Genomic DNA, 16676 nt, shown 5'->3' with positions numbered 1-16676 from the left:
TTTTTTTTTTTTTTTTTTTTTTTTTTAAGTATATCTCATTAAACAGATGTAGAACTTCTCTGGATCATATTTCTCCACAATTTCAAAAAATGAAATAATATTTTGCTCAAAGAAAATAAAGCCTGTTTTAGGACCATTATGATTTTTTTGCACTGTGATGACATTACAAATAAGCATATTTTCCTCCTGTAATTTTTATTATCTTAATGCAAAAATTATTTGTACTGCAATTTAAAAATAATACATGGTAACGTATGGAAAACATTTTTTTTAAATTATATAATACTTTAAAAAAATATTAACAATAAACAATAACAACAATAAATAATAAACAAAATATATTATATTTTTGTGAGGTTTAAGTATCTCTTTGATTTAGTTCACATATATCAGATGAAGGTCAAGGCCTATTCACACACCAAGCATGAATATTCCATTCAAGCATCATTTGTTAAATGAATCATAATGTAATGAATCAAAACAATGTATTCCTATTAAGTTATTCACGCTGAAGTCTACACTTTTTTAAACCACATGTTTCAGTGAGTGTGTTAAAAAGGTTTTTCTTCACGCCGCAATTAAACACTCACCAACCAATAAGATAAGTTCTTGTCTGGAGCTGCTGCACTAATGCACTGACAGCTATTCTGCCAACTGGTAATAGTTCAAACGGTAACTGTATTTATTTAACAGTAGTTCATGATGAATGTACACTGAAGCACAGCAGCTGTAAAGGCTAAAGGATGCAGAAAATGTGAAGTTACAAGACTCTTTACTGAAGAGCATCGTTACAGGTTCAGCATTCATTAGCTGACAGGCCTGACTGAGATGTTCATCTTAAATCAGAGCTGTTCCCTCACCTGCCGCTAATAGAGCAGCAATGAAGAAAACAAGCCAGCCATTTCACCAGCCCGCTCTTTGAGCCTGGGTTAATGTAACTATTCATCTTGCTTGGACCCCATGTGCCTTTAGCTTGAATAGCCTCTATTAGCAGTCATGTGATTACAGAACACCTTCACAGATATCCCTGTGCTCTTTTCAGGTGATTGATTTCTCATGGCCCTTGAGCATTAGTGTGGAATTGATTGTTAGTAGGAGGACCTCCGATGGGCGTCATAGTCACAGACTGCTTGTAGATTGTCAGTGATCATTGTAACGGGGTTTATGACTTTGAAACTTGATGTTTATCTGTTAGACATCTGCGTCTAGATTTCATTTAGGCCAGTGCTGACACTTGCTTCATTTTAAGGGGGTATGAATTTATTCTGATTGATTTTTCTTTGCCACTTAAATTTGCAGATTGGTTTGTGGGTCGCTGACATGATACTCATACTAAATAATTCAGAATTACAAAAAAAAAATTATAATAATGCATTTCATATATACAATGACTTGAATAGACCTCTTCTATGAGGAACATGGTTTTAATTTCAGAATTAAAATCCATTTTGATATATTTTTTGAGGGGTCAGATTATGTCACTGCCCTGATATCATAATGCAAGCATTTGGGAAAGTAATGTGCACCAGTTAGTTACCAATAATAATAATAATAATAATTATTATTATTATATTCAACTTTAATGGGTTCCTAAAACACCAGTGTGACCATTGAAGCAACATTAGAGAACTGTAAACATTTGAATGTGTTGTTAAATTATTGAAATATTAACATGGGGGTGCTTTAAGTAAGTATCTTACATTTTTGGCTGACAAAAAAAGATCGGCTGACAAGGATCCCCTGTTATATGAATTACAAAAGATGTTTAAAAAAAAAATTACAATCTCTTCTCCATACAATGTAAGCATTCAGTGAGGCTGTTAAAGGGGACGTAACACACAGACACACAGTTTCTGCCAATCTCATGTTAATCTTGAGTACCTACCTATAGAGTAGTGTCATATCTCCGAAGAGTCTTTAGTTTTATCAGATTTATAAAAGACAGATACAGCTTGTAGCACTTCTCTCCGAAAACAGTCGAGCTCCTGGAGGCGTGCCATGGGCGGAGCTAAAGAGTCATGAGCACACGCAGCTTTGCGTAGCGTTCCGCTCTTTATGACATCATACAGGGCCATGGAAATACTCCGTCATACGTCCAACTTATTTTTGTAAAACTTTGACTGTGTTTAGTTTGAGAATCAAATTCTTTAACAGTGAAATAAGTCAGAATGCATGAAATAGCATTAGACACCCCCTTTAAGCTTCAAAAAGGTTAAAAAAGAACCATAAAAGTAGTACTTTCAAAACTTTCTAAAGCCATATAGTTAGGGCTGGGCGATTTGGCAAAAAATAAAATCTTGATTGTTTTTCCCCCCCAAAACATTTGACTGATTCATGTTAAAAAAAAATTTTTAATGTTTAACAAGTCAACTTAAATACGTAACAACAACTTGATTATAGTAACATTCTCTTTGTTAACCATCTGGTTATAGAACACATGAAGTTGTCAACATGGTGTAAACATAAAACAAATGACTTGAAATGACAAATGATATTTTGCAGAAAAGATGCATGATTTATGAAGGAAATATTGTACAAATTTGTCTTGTACAATAGCAGTGGTTAATAGGGTGTGCCGTTATGCGGTCAGATAATTGTTTTCTCTTAACGGTTATAATTGACTCATTGTCAACGTGTCGAATTGTAACGTTTACAAATATTTTGATTTCAAAACCACAATTCCTCAATTTAAAAAAATTAAATTAAATTGTGGCAAAACATGACTTTCATATTAATGGATAAAATCAGAAAAATTGCAAACCCTCCTTATAGTCAAGATGCATCAGTGATGCCAAACATTTCTGGTTTTCTTTGGGTCTTATAACCAGTCATGTTGTACATGTTGTAGCTTGAATACGAATGAGATTTGAGAGGTATGGCATAGGGAGCGATTTTCAGTTAGTGCCATCTTAATTTTTGCTTTATTCCTCACACAGAGCATCATATGACTTCAGAAGACTTGAAATATAGAGCAATAGCTGTATGGACCACTTTGATGATGCTTGTTCCCTTATTTAGGAAAAGCAGGTCTGAGTTTCTCCTTTTGTGTTTTTCTCGCAGAAGAAAGTCATACAGGTTCAGAGTGAGGAGGGTGAGTAAATGATGGCAGAATTTTAATTTATGGTTGAACTCTTCCTTTACACTTCCCACAGATACAGCAGCATGGTTTGTGTGAGAGAGAGAGAGCGATAGATAGAGGGATGGGTGACATAAATGGGTGGAGTGTAAGAGAAGTGACCTGCCCTCTCCCTTTCACTCTCTCTCTTTCTATTTGACTGTCAAACATTATACTCAAATTATAATAACAGCTTACCAAACTGTACAATTAATAGCACCGGTTTAAGTAGAACCTGAATTAGTGCTCATCAAGGCTGGCCCACTTCCCAGTGATGAGCTTCCGCCCCTTTCCTCACTTTCTCTCTGTCTCTCTCTCTTTCTCTCTCTCTTTCTCTCTCTCACACACACACACACACACACACACACACACACAGTCCTTCCCTCGCTCCCTCAGCCTCGACTATAAATAACCGAAAAATGATTTTCAAGGTGCAGAGATAGAATCCATTTGGAATGTTCGCTAAAATGAAGAGTGATTTATGATTTCCTACAATTCCTGCTGAAAGCATTTCGGGCTTTGCCCGGTCATCAAAGTCCTGCCAGCTCAAATCTATTATTTATCGCCCAGCATGTCTATGTGGCATCAGAACTTTATGGCAGGTAATGTTTGTCTTTAGCAAACATGATGTGGAAAAATCAATACTGGATAGGATAAATGGCATTAAATGATGGCGGCCAGAGGTTATCTACACTTTTTTTTTAAAACATCTTCAGTATTATCTGGACAGTTATATTGAGGCTCCTCGCACCGTTGCTGATCTGGTAGGAGCATAATTGAGATGCATCTGTTATAAACAGGCGAAATGAATTAATGTAATTCTTTTCCATAAATATAATTAGTTTTTTTCAGTTCAGGTGACTTTTTGAAATGATGTCACTGTAATGCACATAAGGATGCACTATTAGAGGCACTAGTAATTACATAGTAAATGTTTCAAGATCTAATTTGACGTATTTTGTTGGAACAGGATTGTGGAACCCTGTTTTATCCATCGGGAATTTATTGGATTGTGAAAAATGGATCTTAAGTTTTTACATTTTGATAAAAGATTACAGAGAACATTCTAACATTTGTTTTATTTTACAATATGCAACATTGAATCCGCACAATAAATGAAGGAACACGCATTATGAGATTCAACATGGTGAATTTCGATGTCATGCTATTAAATTTGGACATCAAATTTGGATGTGATGCTGTAAAATTTTAACGATATCACAATCCTATTACCAATACTGTGGGACCAGATTTTATCCAACAGGAATTGGATTGTGTATTTTGGCATTATACACAGGAATATAGAGGACAGGAGGGGTTGAACATTTTTATTTATTTTTTTTTCAACAGAGTGAAATTTTAATAAAAGATTATGAAGATGAACATTTTTATTTTATTTTACAATAACATGCAATGATAAATCAGGAATTATGAAAGTCAACAGGGTTGATGTCATGCTGTTAAATTTGGACAAAGGTTTTTGGTCACGTGTGTGTCTGGAATCCCAGGATTCTCCATCAGTGAAATAGCCAGTGCTAGGAAAGATACGAAGGGCCTGCTCGAAATAAATCACTTTTCCATTGTGTGTGTGAGATGGGGCTGTGCAAGGCCAGATGAAGAAGAAGAAAGATGGAGGGACAGGAACGCTTCAGCGGGTTAATGGAGTTGTTTTCAGCCCCGGTGCTGCTCAATCTTGCTCTCAGGGACCCCACGCGTTCCCTCTGCCTTTTTAGTGCAGCTTTGCGAATTATGTAAACCTCAGCTCAAGCAGTATGTATGCTAGTAAATATACCAATTGGATCCATTGGTACTTTGGCTTTAGTTAGAGCTTGTACGAGCACTTAATTTTAATAGTCAGCGAGTTATCCGGGAAATGTTTACCTTATGTAAATGACTGTCCAAATACTGTGCAGCATCAGCAGCCTTTAGCATTGCCAGATTCATGTTGCTTGCAGTTTCATAAACTGTGCAAAAACAGTTATATTCCACTTGCTTATATGGTAGTTATTACATTTTCTTCTTTTTTGTGGCGGTACACAAGTTTTTTTGGTTTGTATGTGAACGTTCCAGATGTATTGTGGTCCAAATGGGAAATTGCTAAATCAGTTAAGAAATTGATAAATCAACTGAGAATGTTATTGTAGTGTTTAGGTTTTTTAGTCATTTGTCCATTTGACACTTTCATGATTTTTTTTTTTTTTTTATATATTACTATTTAGGTTTCATTTATTTAGATTTTTAGTTTTTGATTTTCATTATGTTTATTGCTTCAACTTGGATAAAAGTTAAATATAAGGCAACATTTCTAATTTTTTATTTTGTTGTTTCTTATATATGTAATATATTTATTTTCATTTCAGCGTTATTTCAATCAACATATTTATTTCAGTTAACAGCTTTATTTCAATTAACTTTTTTTAATAGTTTTAGTTTCAATGTAAATCAATCAATGTATTGAAAAATCGACCACTGATTGTTGGAGAAATGTGGATAAATAGATGGAATTCGATCATCTAAAATAATCAAATATAAAGAAGATAAATAAACAAACTGAAAATAACATTTTTAGCATATATTAATATACAAATAATTATGAAAATGAACTTTTTTTAATCAGAAATTAAAATAATTGTGTGTATTTTGTTATTCTATGTTAGTTACCTTTTTTGGTTGTGTTTATTAACATAACTTTAAAACTTTATATACAAAAAAAATAAATTAAAATAATTTTCATTATTTATATAATCATTATTTATATAATAGTAATTGGTTAATTTTGTAGTTTTGGTCTTAAGTGTTTTAAGTGATTTTGATCTGCACACAATGAATTATTTAATTCATTTATCCATTGATTAAGCCATTTTTCATTTTATGAATTGAATTTTTTTGATTTCTGAAATGATTTTTGAGTGTCATTTGTGTCCTCATACAAACTATCTGATGCACCATTGGTTCACCGGCAACATACTTGTGGCAACATAATTTACTTTTCAGTGCAATGTTAAAATCTAGTGACATACTTTATAAGAATTGGGAGATGAAAGATTGAATGAAATACAATATTGTTAGCTGTGTAGTTGTCCTTATGCCGAGTTGCTGTTTCTAACTGGACGTATCCGCAGCAGTTAAAGTGAATAAGCCTTCAGTGAGCTTTAATGCTTTTTGCGTCAACGTAATTGTAAAAGCAGTCGGACTGCTTTGCTATTTCAGCGATGTGTGCATGAAATGGCACGCATTTCGCAAATTGAGGGAAACTTTCAATTCAGAGAGAGATCACAATGGTGGTCGGTGACAGTGCTTTCTGTCTGTGTTCATTTCCCAGGCCTCACCGAGTCTGTCATTGCGGCAGCCTGCTCCAGAGTCGGACAGAGCGTTCTGCATTTAGACAGGTACTACACAAGACACTAATAGACCGGAAGATTCCTTAAAACTCAGATGTATTGCTTGGCAGTTTTGCTTTTTTCTGTTTTGTACCTTCAAGTGAAGTGGAGTTTGATGCTCAGTGTCAATGAAATGTGATCTATGTAAACATTTACGTTTATGCCTTTATCCAAAGTGACTTACAAAAGAGGAGCAACAACAAACACTTGAATGATGTTGAATAAATGATTATTTTTTTCATTTTACAGGAGGAACTACTATGCTGGAAACTGGGCAAGCTTCACATTCAATGGCCTGCTGTCATGGATCGAGGAATATAAGGTAATTTATTTTTATCATTTTCACTCAGATACAAGTTTATGTAAATTGTATCAACTGAATAAAATGCTTTTTAACTGATACTACTTTTTAGCAGTTTTAAGTAGTGGGTCACCTTGTGGTTTTGTAGCCAGTGGTTGATTTTGGTTTATAATGTGTGTTCTCAGAATCAGCAGGAGGTACAGATCACAGAGTTGGAGCAAGTATGGAGGAGCTTGATTGATGAGGGAGAGGATGCGGTGCCTCTCAGCGCCGTCGATTCCTCTATTTCCAACTTAGAAGTTTTCTGTTATGCCAGGTTAGTATTAATTGTTCTTCACTTACAACTCACACAGTCTAAAATTGGTCCTTCACAAATTTATGATGGCAGAGCCTGTGTGTTTCGTCTCTTGAATGCACATTTGCTTTTAATTTCATTGAATTTTAAAATAAAATTTTGGGGGATATTTTAAGGTATTGTGCAACATGTCAGAATAATAAACATGCTGCATAACAAACTAACTGAATTGACTTCTAGGATCATTTAAATTTCACTTCAATATTAAAGCAAAAAGCACTAAAAAGGCAGATAGTTAATAATAATAAATAGAATCAATAATAAACATCACCCAATGTTGCACATCTATGCAATTCTTCATAAAATCCTAATCATTTCAATTCTAAATGTTTTAATATGAGGTTTTCTCACTAACAATTGTGAATTATATTTTTGATGACTGAATATATATATAATAATAATAATGTGGCTGAACTTCAAAATAAAAAATGTAAGTCCACCACAAGGTGTACAGTGTCAGAAAGATATTTTAAAATGACTGTCAGGACATAGACCGAGAGGAAAATGCAATTGTTCACTTAATGTAACATGCAATACAATAGAGGGTTCAAAATTAGACATGGTTATTGACACAAAGTGCATGATTCGATTATTTTTGCAAGCTTGCGATTTGATTCAGATGATTCCAATCTTGATTCAATTTTATTCATATTGATTCATTTAGATATATATCATGTACAATACATGGCAGTTGTTCTCAAGGAAAAAAAATATCTCTGTTAATGCTGTAAACTATACAAGGATCTCTATCAGTTGGAACATTACTATAATATTAAAGGTCAAAATTAACAACTGATTTGTATACAAACATTTAATTTGCACATACTGCGCGTTTTATAATAATAACTTTTTAATGATCCAATTATCTTTCTACTCCAGCTGTTTTCAGGAAATCTAACCATTTAAATCATGGCTTTAATAAAAAATTTGTTGTCTTGACAGATTATTCAGACATACATTAAATATTGAAGAACAGGTTAAGTAAAAATATTATGAATATGTAATATAGTGCATTAATTTAGGAAATCGCTTCTCTCTTGAGATCCTTTTTCTGGCCAACTATTGAGCTAAGGACATTGAATGTCTTTCCTGAGGTAAATGCAACGTTATGTGGCATGATTTTTCCAAGCTGTTTTGTTGCGGTTGAAACATTGATTGAGCGATTAAATGAGACACATGATACATTTCAGTGATTCTTTCATCAACATAGCTTCTCGTGTTCATTTATGCTTATTTGGTGCTATAACTAGTAGTAAAGAGGAGGAGAAGAACGGTTCATGTGCCGCTCGAACTGAGGTGGCTAAAGTGATCTGTCACACAACATCAAAGAGCATCAAAATGCTATTTATTGTGTGTCATTTATAGTGAGGAAGAAGAGGAAACGAAGGCCCCGTTAACAAGCTTTCAGCCAGTGAATGCTGAGACTGTATCAGAAGAGACCAATGGTGACTCTACAGAGGCTCAGGACACGGTTACGGGTGATGACGCCATGGCAACCGATGCTAAGACGCCGAACGAGGAGCACGAAGTCTCTGAGCCAAAGGAGGAGCAGCATACATCCGACATTTCAGAACCCAGCCAATCACAGGAAGAGAAAGAGCCGCAGCTGATCAGCAGCCCAGCAGATCCACCTGTAGAGGTGGAAAAGAAGATAACATATCAAAAGTTGGTAAAAGAGGGACGCAGATTCAACATCGACCTTGTCTCCAAGGTTTGTATTAAATATGATAATCAGAATATTAGATAAAAAGGAAGTAATAGGAAACCAATAACTGCTTTATTTACAGAAAAACAAGCATTCTGACACCTAAAGGTATAGAAATAGTAAATGCTCTGTCATTAACTTCACGTTTACCCCTGTATGTGTGAATAAATGCTTCAAATAGGCTTGCTGCGGTAGTCTGTGCTACTCGTTTGTACAGCCATACAGCGATTACTTGCCACCCGAGTGATGTAAGTTAAGAAATTCAAAGTTCAGTGCTGTCAGATTTTTTTTTCTCATACATGTTAATTGAAATATTTGAGTAAGCTAACTCATGCATTTTGATCACACTTAAAATTATCATTATTTTTAGTAGTAGAAACATAACTAGCTTTAACTAGCTAATTCAGTAAATTCTAACATGCTACTTGGTAACAATGATTTGATTAACAGCAATTGCTGAATGAATAAGGCAACATAGAAAACTGAACATATACCTGTTGTCAAACTAAGCTCATGCTTCTAAATTAGCATAGCAAAACATCAGACACTACTAAAATCTCTCACTTAACTTTACTCTTGCACAAATCCCTAACAGAGTTTGGGTTCAATTTAAGTTTCTCTAAATTAAAAGAAACAAGTTTATTAAACTCAAAACAATGAAACAGTTCAGATTACTTCAAATGTGTCAGTTTCATGAAGAAAAAGAAAGTTCTAAATAATCATGAAAGTTAATTTGTTTAATTTAAGTTTGCCCTACTCAAACCAATTAAATATTGTGAGCATTAAGGTTTACAGTGTACTATTGTATTGTTGTTGTGTTTTTAAGAATAATAATGAATCAACCATTTTCAAGCATTCGTTTTGTGAAAGATGTCTTGTAAAATGTGTGGTGTAATCTGTAATATCGATGTTGTCACAAGTTTATTAATCTGTGGGAAAATTTTCTCACCATTGCATCCCTAGCTTCAAACGATTAAAATGACTTTCTAACACCATCACATAGTGATCGCAGTCTGGCTTCTAACTTTAAATGAACTTAGAAGGCAATGAAATGAAATTTATAGTGTTCTCTTTGACCCCCTTCAAAGTTGATGTATTCACGTGGTGCACTGGTGGATCTGCTCATCAAATCTAATGTGAGCCGTTATGCGGAGTTCAAGAACATCGGCCGCATCCTCACCTATAGTAATGGAAAAGTGGAGCAGGTATGGAGCTGATCTTTTTCAGTGAATCCTATTAACAGGATCAAATAAATGTAAAAATGCTCAAAAGGACAATTGATATTTAGCATTAACTGACATTTTTGACATGCGACCATTTTTCCAAACTGCTTGTCCTATGTAGGGTCGCAATGATTATTATATTTTATTTTATTTTTCCTTCCCAATCCAAAATTCTGAGTACTTCATGTCTTCCTCATGACTGCATTATATTTTAGGTCTAATATGAAGCTTCCTGATTCAAAATTATTAGAGCAGTTCAGCTAAGATAAAACGATTAAATTGATTTGCTGCTTGATTTATCCATTTCTATTTGCTAATATACTTGATAAGAGCATTGACGCAAAAGGTGTTTCTCATTTCACTAAAAATATTAAATGCAGCATTGTAATGCACAATCCATCTGTGTGAGTAATTTAGGGCTAAAGGTAAGCCGTTTTCTCGCAATTGTTACTTCCTCCTCTTTACTGATTGTGTGTAATATGTATATTTGTGTATGCATGTCAGTACTTTAACCTGCGATGTCTTGTTTCTTCCTCCCCTGAAGGTCCCGTGTTCACGGGCAGATGTGTTTGCCAGTAAGCAGCTGACTGTGGTTGAGAAACGCATGCTGATGAAGTTTCTTACCTTCTGTCTGGACTTTGAGCAGCACCCAGAGGAGTACCAGGGTATGACCCCATGTGTTTGTTTCCCTGCAGCTCTCTGATTTACATGGAACATCAGAGATCTATCGCAGATGTTTACTGTAGATTTCAGGTCAGAATAGAAATCTCTGTGAAGTAGAGAATGAACTTTTTTCACTTTCTTAATGAATGTTCTTTGTCTTATTGTGCACAATTAATCAGTGCATGTTATTTTAAAGAAAAAATATTTCAAATATTTTCTGCAAAAGTTAATACATTTCTTTGCCTACTACCCAAGCAAGGCTGTGTGTGCAAGGGAAATATTATTAACCAATAATATCATAGCCTAACATCCACGATCCAATCAAATGTCAGTGCATTAAATCAAGCACCACCTTACATTATTTCCCTCTAAATATTCATCACAATGTCACACGAATTTGAATGAAAAATGATAGATTATAGATAATATACATACACATTTTCAGAAAAGTGATTAAGAAAACTACAGAAAATAAAAACACTGAAAGTCCCTTTTGATCTATAATTTGTATTAATTAGAAAAAGGATTAAAATGTCATGTAAATTGAAACTAAATAAAAAAAAAAAAAGTAATTTTTTTTTTAATATTTTATTTTAAATTTTTAATCCAAGCAAAAATTAGGTTGTGATAAGAGTATTCTTTGATCTATGCACTTTCTTTTACACAATTTATTTTTTGGATGTCCTACCATGGCTTATCGAAGACCTTTTTGCCAAATATGAATAATCATCAATAAATATAAAAAAGCCAATTCCCACAATACCACAATAGAAACAGTACTCAAATTTATGCCGGTTGAAAAATGTCCACTTCCGTGTTAACAATCTGTGTTAACTATTTTTAATGTTAGAACAGGTGAGGACATTTGTAACTTGAATGTGTGAGGGTTCAGGTCTCATTCGCTTCCAGTTATTTTAACTGTACAAAAACAGTGTGCTATGCTTGATATTGCAAACTGGTATTTCTTATCATATTATTTTCATTTATTATTGTAATCATGAACACATTGCTTTGTAGCACAAGTAATTTTACCGTTTACTGCATTTTGCTATTCTTCTTGTTATTTACCTAATCCAGTAAATTAATCTGAAGTTTCGCGCATTCATAGAAAATAGCTTACTTCCGCATTACAAAATTAGGTGGATATTGCCCACTGAATTGATTGCTGTTTCATGTTGCCTTTAAAAATGTAGCTGTATTGAATTTAAGTCACACTGACATAAGGTAAATTACTGCTTTTATGTTATTACAGTGTAATTCAACATGCAATAATAACCATTTTGAAAATACACAAGCTTTTCATTCATTAGTGACGGGCCTAGTGGGAGGTCTCATTATCTTTTTACACTGTAACAGATTTGAAATTGTCCTTATTTGTAGACTATACCGAGAAACCATTTAGAGAGTTCCTGAAGAACAAGAAGCTCACTGAGAACCTGCAAGACTTCGTCCTGCACTCCATCGCTATGGTGACGCAGCAGACCCTTACGGAGGAAGGACTAAAGGCCACGCAGCACTTCCTGCGATGCTTGGGTCGCTACGGCAACACTCCCTTCCTGTTCCCTCTGTACGGCCTGGGAGAAATCCCACAATGCTTTTGCAGGTAAACTATACAGGATAATGTTACAGAATAGAGCAGATGACTCTGTCAGGTCATTTCACAAACTAAAACCATAAAAACATTTTACTTGAAATAAAATAAAATATATAAAAAAAAATCTAACTCAAAAATTATGACATTTGGGCAAAAACGAATGTGGAACTCGGACAGAAAACATGATATATACCCCTTAATATTCAACTCTATGATCTTTACAAATCACATACTCTCAGCTCTGAGGGGGAAGGGAGGAAGCAGGCCGTTAGGAGGAGGGTCAGAGCTCTGCAGGACCGTGAGTGTTTGCTTTTAGCACTTTGAGTCTGCTGGGAGTAGTGCTGTGAAATGGTGGCACTTGGAGACGAGCAGTCTTCAGCCGCGTGCCGCTGAGAGGAATCATCATCACAGAAACCATGAGCTGGCGTCAGGCCAGGTTACAGAGAACATCTCCCCAAAGGCGAGCAGAGCAGTCGAGTGTTTATCTAAAATGCACATATGACTCCAATCTCTGCTTTGAGCTCTGCTCTTAGAAAAAAGTCTGTTTATGTCAATAAGGTTATATAGCTGATTTGCTGAAATAGATCAGGCCAATAATATCAGAGCAATTGCCAAATGTCGCTTACAATGTAAACGTGTCAGATAGACATCAATATTTCATATTAGTCTTATTAAATTTGCGTTTGTGTCGTCTGAAGTTTCTGAACAGTTTTTGCTGTTATGTAATCATGTTCTGTAATACGATTTTATCATAATTCCACATAAAGGCAACTTAACCCTCCACCTCAAAATTTAAGCTTGGCGTGTCTCATCTGAGAGATCTGCGAATTTTAATGCGCCTCGTCTGTGAGGCAGATTAATTAGCATTTTTGATTTCCATAGTTTTCCACTAATCACCCTTGCTGACATTCAGATAAGCATGCTAGCGCACTGAGGCATGAACCCACCTGCAAGCTGTCCGTCATCTGCGGAGGCAACGCAAGAAACAGTTGTCGCCGCTGACTTTATTTTTCTCCGTAACTTCACTTTAAAATTGAGCTCTGAGAATCTTCTTTTTAATGGTCAATGATGGTTTACAAAATGGATGTTGTAAAATGCATCTCAAAAAAAGGGGAAAGACCATGTTTGTTAAATAAATAAAGAAATAGTTCACCTACAAATGCCAATGTAATCGCCCTCATGTCATTCCATACCTGTATGACTTTCTTCCGTAGAACACGAACAAAAGGAGACATTTTGAAGAATGCCCTGGTTGCTCTTTTCCATATAGAGAAAGTTATTTGGGTCATCAAGCACAAATGACATGAAAGCATAGCCTAGAAAACATGGCAGATAACAACAAAGCTATTTGCATGGCTTCAGAAGACTTGGAATACAGTGTGCAATATTGACCTAGGGTCCCTGTGGGTCCTAAAAAGTCTTAAAATATCTTAAATTCAGTTTTATCAAATTTAAGGTCATAAAAAGTCTTAATTATTGTTTTAAGAGGTCTTAAATATGGGGAGGGATATACAAAAAGCATGATGTGGTCTAATGTGATTGTTAAACTGATGCATCTTTTCATTTTTGGTATCTTGGTCACACAATATTCTGTTTGGCATTTAATTCAGCTCAGGAAAGGAAGGAAAGACTAAGAACATTATTTAAATAGATTTTACTAGTATTGGCACAATAACCTAGTTATTGCTTTTCTTTAAACACATTATTATCACCAAAATCCAATATCAGTTGACCTCAAATTCAAATATATTGGTATATAGTACACAAACCAATTTAATTATTTATGTATATACTGAATAAAACATGTCTTGAGTATTTTAAATTTGCAGTTACCCTGTTTTGCTGCCTGTTTAATCTGAGTTACATTATTTATTTTGAGATTATATAGGCTTGTTCTGTAGGGACATACAGCATTGGTATTATTTGTTAAAGGTCTTAAAAAGTCTTAAATTGTATTTGAAAACTTCTTCAGATACCCTGGGACCTTTTTTAAAAATAAATAATTACTTGCATAAAAAAAAGCTTCTTTAAATGGAAAAGAGTAGCTTGGAATTCTTCAAAATATCTCCATTTATGTTCTACAGAAGAAGGAAAGTCAAACAGGTTTGGAACAAGATAAGGATGATTAAATTGCGTTTTTGTGTGAACTATTCCTTTAAAGTCACTACGAAACTGAAGTACCCTGAAAAAAAAAATTGGTGTACAAACAATTTTCACTCAGAAATTGATTTCAATTTCACAGTTGATTACAAAATTTATACCGACTTATACACTGCCATTTGCCAACGTGAGTTACGTACACAGTTACAGAATGTCAGAGCAGACAGGTGAGTCTACTAGAGAATTAAAAGGCTTAAATGAAGAACTTCAGAGAGAAGTGACAGGAGGAAAAAGAGATCAAAGAGTGGGGGAGAAGAGGAAAGAGACGGACCTCAGAGGGGACAAAAGCGAGGGATTGAGAGACAAAAGTCAGAAGGCGAGAGCAAGCGAGGGAGGCGGGTTCATTCATCACGCTGATACCTGCTTGCAGGTGATAGATGGATAGATGGAGGTGCAAACTCAATAATGCTCACTCTCTCGGTTATTCACAGATCAGCGAGCAGCTCCGCTAATATAGTGATGAAATGCTTTACCGTCCTCACCCGCATTATCCCTCAAGTTTTGACAGCAGAGACTTTTTAATTTCTAAATAACCTTTGGCACTCTGACTGCCATCTTCTGTCTTCCGCGCTCCGTTCCGGTTCCCCCATCTCAGTCGCTGGGATGTTTTTTGGAGCTGGCATGATCCATTCAGCCCGGTAAACACATTTGGCCGTGACAGGTTATGATTTGCACCTGCGATCACGGTGCTCCAATCAGACAACAGTCAAACAGAAACAGATTGAGAGGACGGGGAAATGCATTAATTAGAGCCGATGATTGTCTTCGCAGCATTCCCTCATACGTGGCGTTTCCTCTCCGTCATTCGTTTTCCTCCCCCTTTACCGTGTGTTCTCGTGGAGCAATAAACATTTAATTTATTCAGATCCAAACAGGATTTAATTTTCGCAGAGAAAGGCCTGCCAGCCAACATGGCGCTTTGTTTTCTTTTAATTATTGGCCAACCATTAGCCCCCCACTCGGCTTCCAGCACCCTAGATTACAAGCGAATTTGCAGGCAATGAACCTGACCGGTAAGTGGTCTTTGCTGTGTGGGGTAATTTTGTTTGTTTAGCATCTCCTGCACGGTAAGGGGATTTATTGTCGACGCACACAGAACACTAATAAAACGTTTGGGGGGCCTCCCATGGGCACTACTTTTTTTCCCCCTCCCAAACCTGGTTTGGCTTTTGAGGAGGAGCAGCATGTCCAAATGTGGCATCAGGTTTTTTGTTGTTGTTGTGTTGTGTTGCTTTAACGAATTTGCAGGCAATGAACCTGACCGGTAAGTGGTCTTTGCTGTGTGGGGTAATTTTGTTTGTTTAGCATCTCCTGCACGGTAAGGGGATTTATTGTCGACGCACACAGAACACTAATAAAACGTTTGGGGGGCCTCCCATGGGCACTACTTTTTTTCCCCCTCCCAAACCTGGTTTGGCTTTTGAGGAGGAGCAGCATGTCCAAATGTGGCATCAGATTTTGTTGTTGTTGTTGTGTTGTGTTGCTTTAATCAAGTGAGTCAAGCTTTTCTTCCTTTTGTTTAATAGACTGAAATCTAACAGGTCACAAGGGATGCATTCAAGATTTTTTAGATTAATGGCTTCAATTCCGGCCCATTATTGACTATCTGCTGGGAAATTGCGCAAAATGTTTTGCTCTTTTGTTTAAAGAGGGTGAGCTGTAATTTTTGGGTTCTCATCAAACAAACAAAAATAGTAGAAAGGCCCTTTTATTTATTTAGTTTTTGTAACTTCATTTCAATTTATTTTTTATTTACAATGGCATGAATAAGTATGTGAACCCATTGGAATTTGATGGTTTTTTGCATTTGAATTGGTCATAAAATGTCATCGTTTATCATGTACAGTAGGGCTGAACGATTCTGGAAAATAATCTAATTGGGTTTTTTTTTTTTTTTACCAATATTGCAATTGCGATTTAATATGCATAGCATAGAGAGAATAACTGTTATTTTTATTATTCTCTCTGTTATTTAATTTTTTTGTGGGTTTCATGCTGTCCACTAAGGCATAGGACACACACAGGCTTTCCTCCTCACCAACGACATTAAACACCGTGTGTCTACACTGGAAGCGAGCGGCAAAATACAGTCAAAGAGTATAGACAGAGGCGGACAAAGTACTCAACTCCATTACTTGAGTGAAAGTACAGATACTGCTGGTCAAATATTACTCCATTAC

The 16676-nt window shown here is 35.4% G+C and overlaps 1 protein-coding gene and 1 long non-coding RNA gene across 3 annotated transcripts in view; one reads left to right on the top strand and one right to left on the bottom strand.

Annotated features, from left to right (window-relative positions):
* LOC107660584 (rab proteins geranylgeranyltransferase component A 2-like) overlaps nt 1–16676 on the top strand; it is a 57356-nt gene that overhangs the window by 6756 nt on the left and 33924 nt on the right. For both annotated transcript variants that reach the window (XM_016450043.1, XM_016449964.1), the window contains exons 2-8: nt 6438–6504; nt 6745–6817; nt 6982–7112; nt 8517–8862; nt 9945–10061; nt 10624–10744; nt 12123–12345. In XM_016450043.1, the coding sequence (XP_016305529.1) occupies nt 6438–6504; nt 6745–6817; nt 6982–7112; nt 8517–8862; nt 9945–10061; nt 10624–10744; nt 12123–12345 (1078 nt within the window). The remainder of the gene's footprint in view (nt 1–6437; nt 6505–6744; nt 6818–6981; nt 7113–8516; nt 8863–9944; nt 10062–10623; nt 10745–12122; nt 12346–16676) is intronic.
* Nucleotides 14105–16676, bottom strand: part of LOC107660719 (uncharacterized) — an 8190-nt gene continuing 5618 nt past the window's right edge. Inside the window, exon 3 of the long non-coding RNA XR_001631036.1 lies at nt 14105–14178. This is a non-coding gene — a long non-coding RNA (uncharacterized LOC107660719). The remainder of the gene's footprint in view (nt 14179–16676) is intronic.

Source organism: Sinocyclocheilus anshuiensis, unplaced genomic scaffold (genome assembly GCF_001515605.1).
Source record: "Sinocyclocheilus anshuiensis isolate Anshui unplaced genomic scaffold, SAMN03320099.WGS_v1.1 scaffold25, whole genome shotgun sequence".
Lineage (NCBI taxonomy): Eukaryota > Metazoa > Chordata > Actinopteri > Cypriniformes > Cyprinidae > Sinocyclocheilus > Sinocyclocheilus anshuiensis.
The sequence above is the reverse complement of the archived record's forward strand: the minus strand, read 5'-3'. Positions and strand labels throughout refer to the sequence as shown.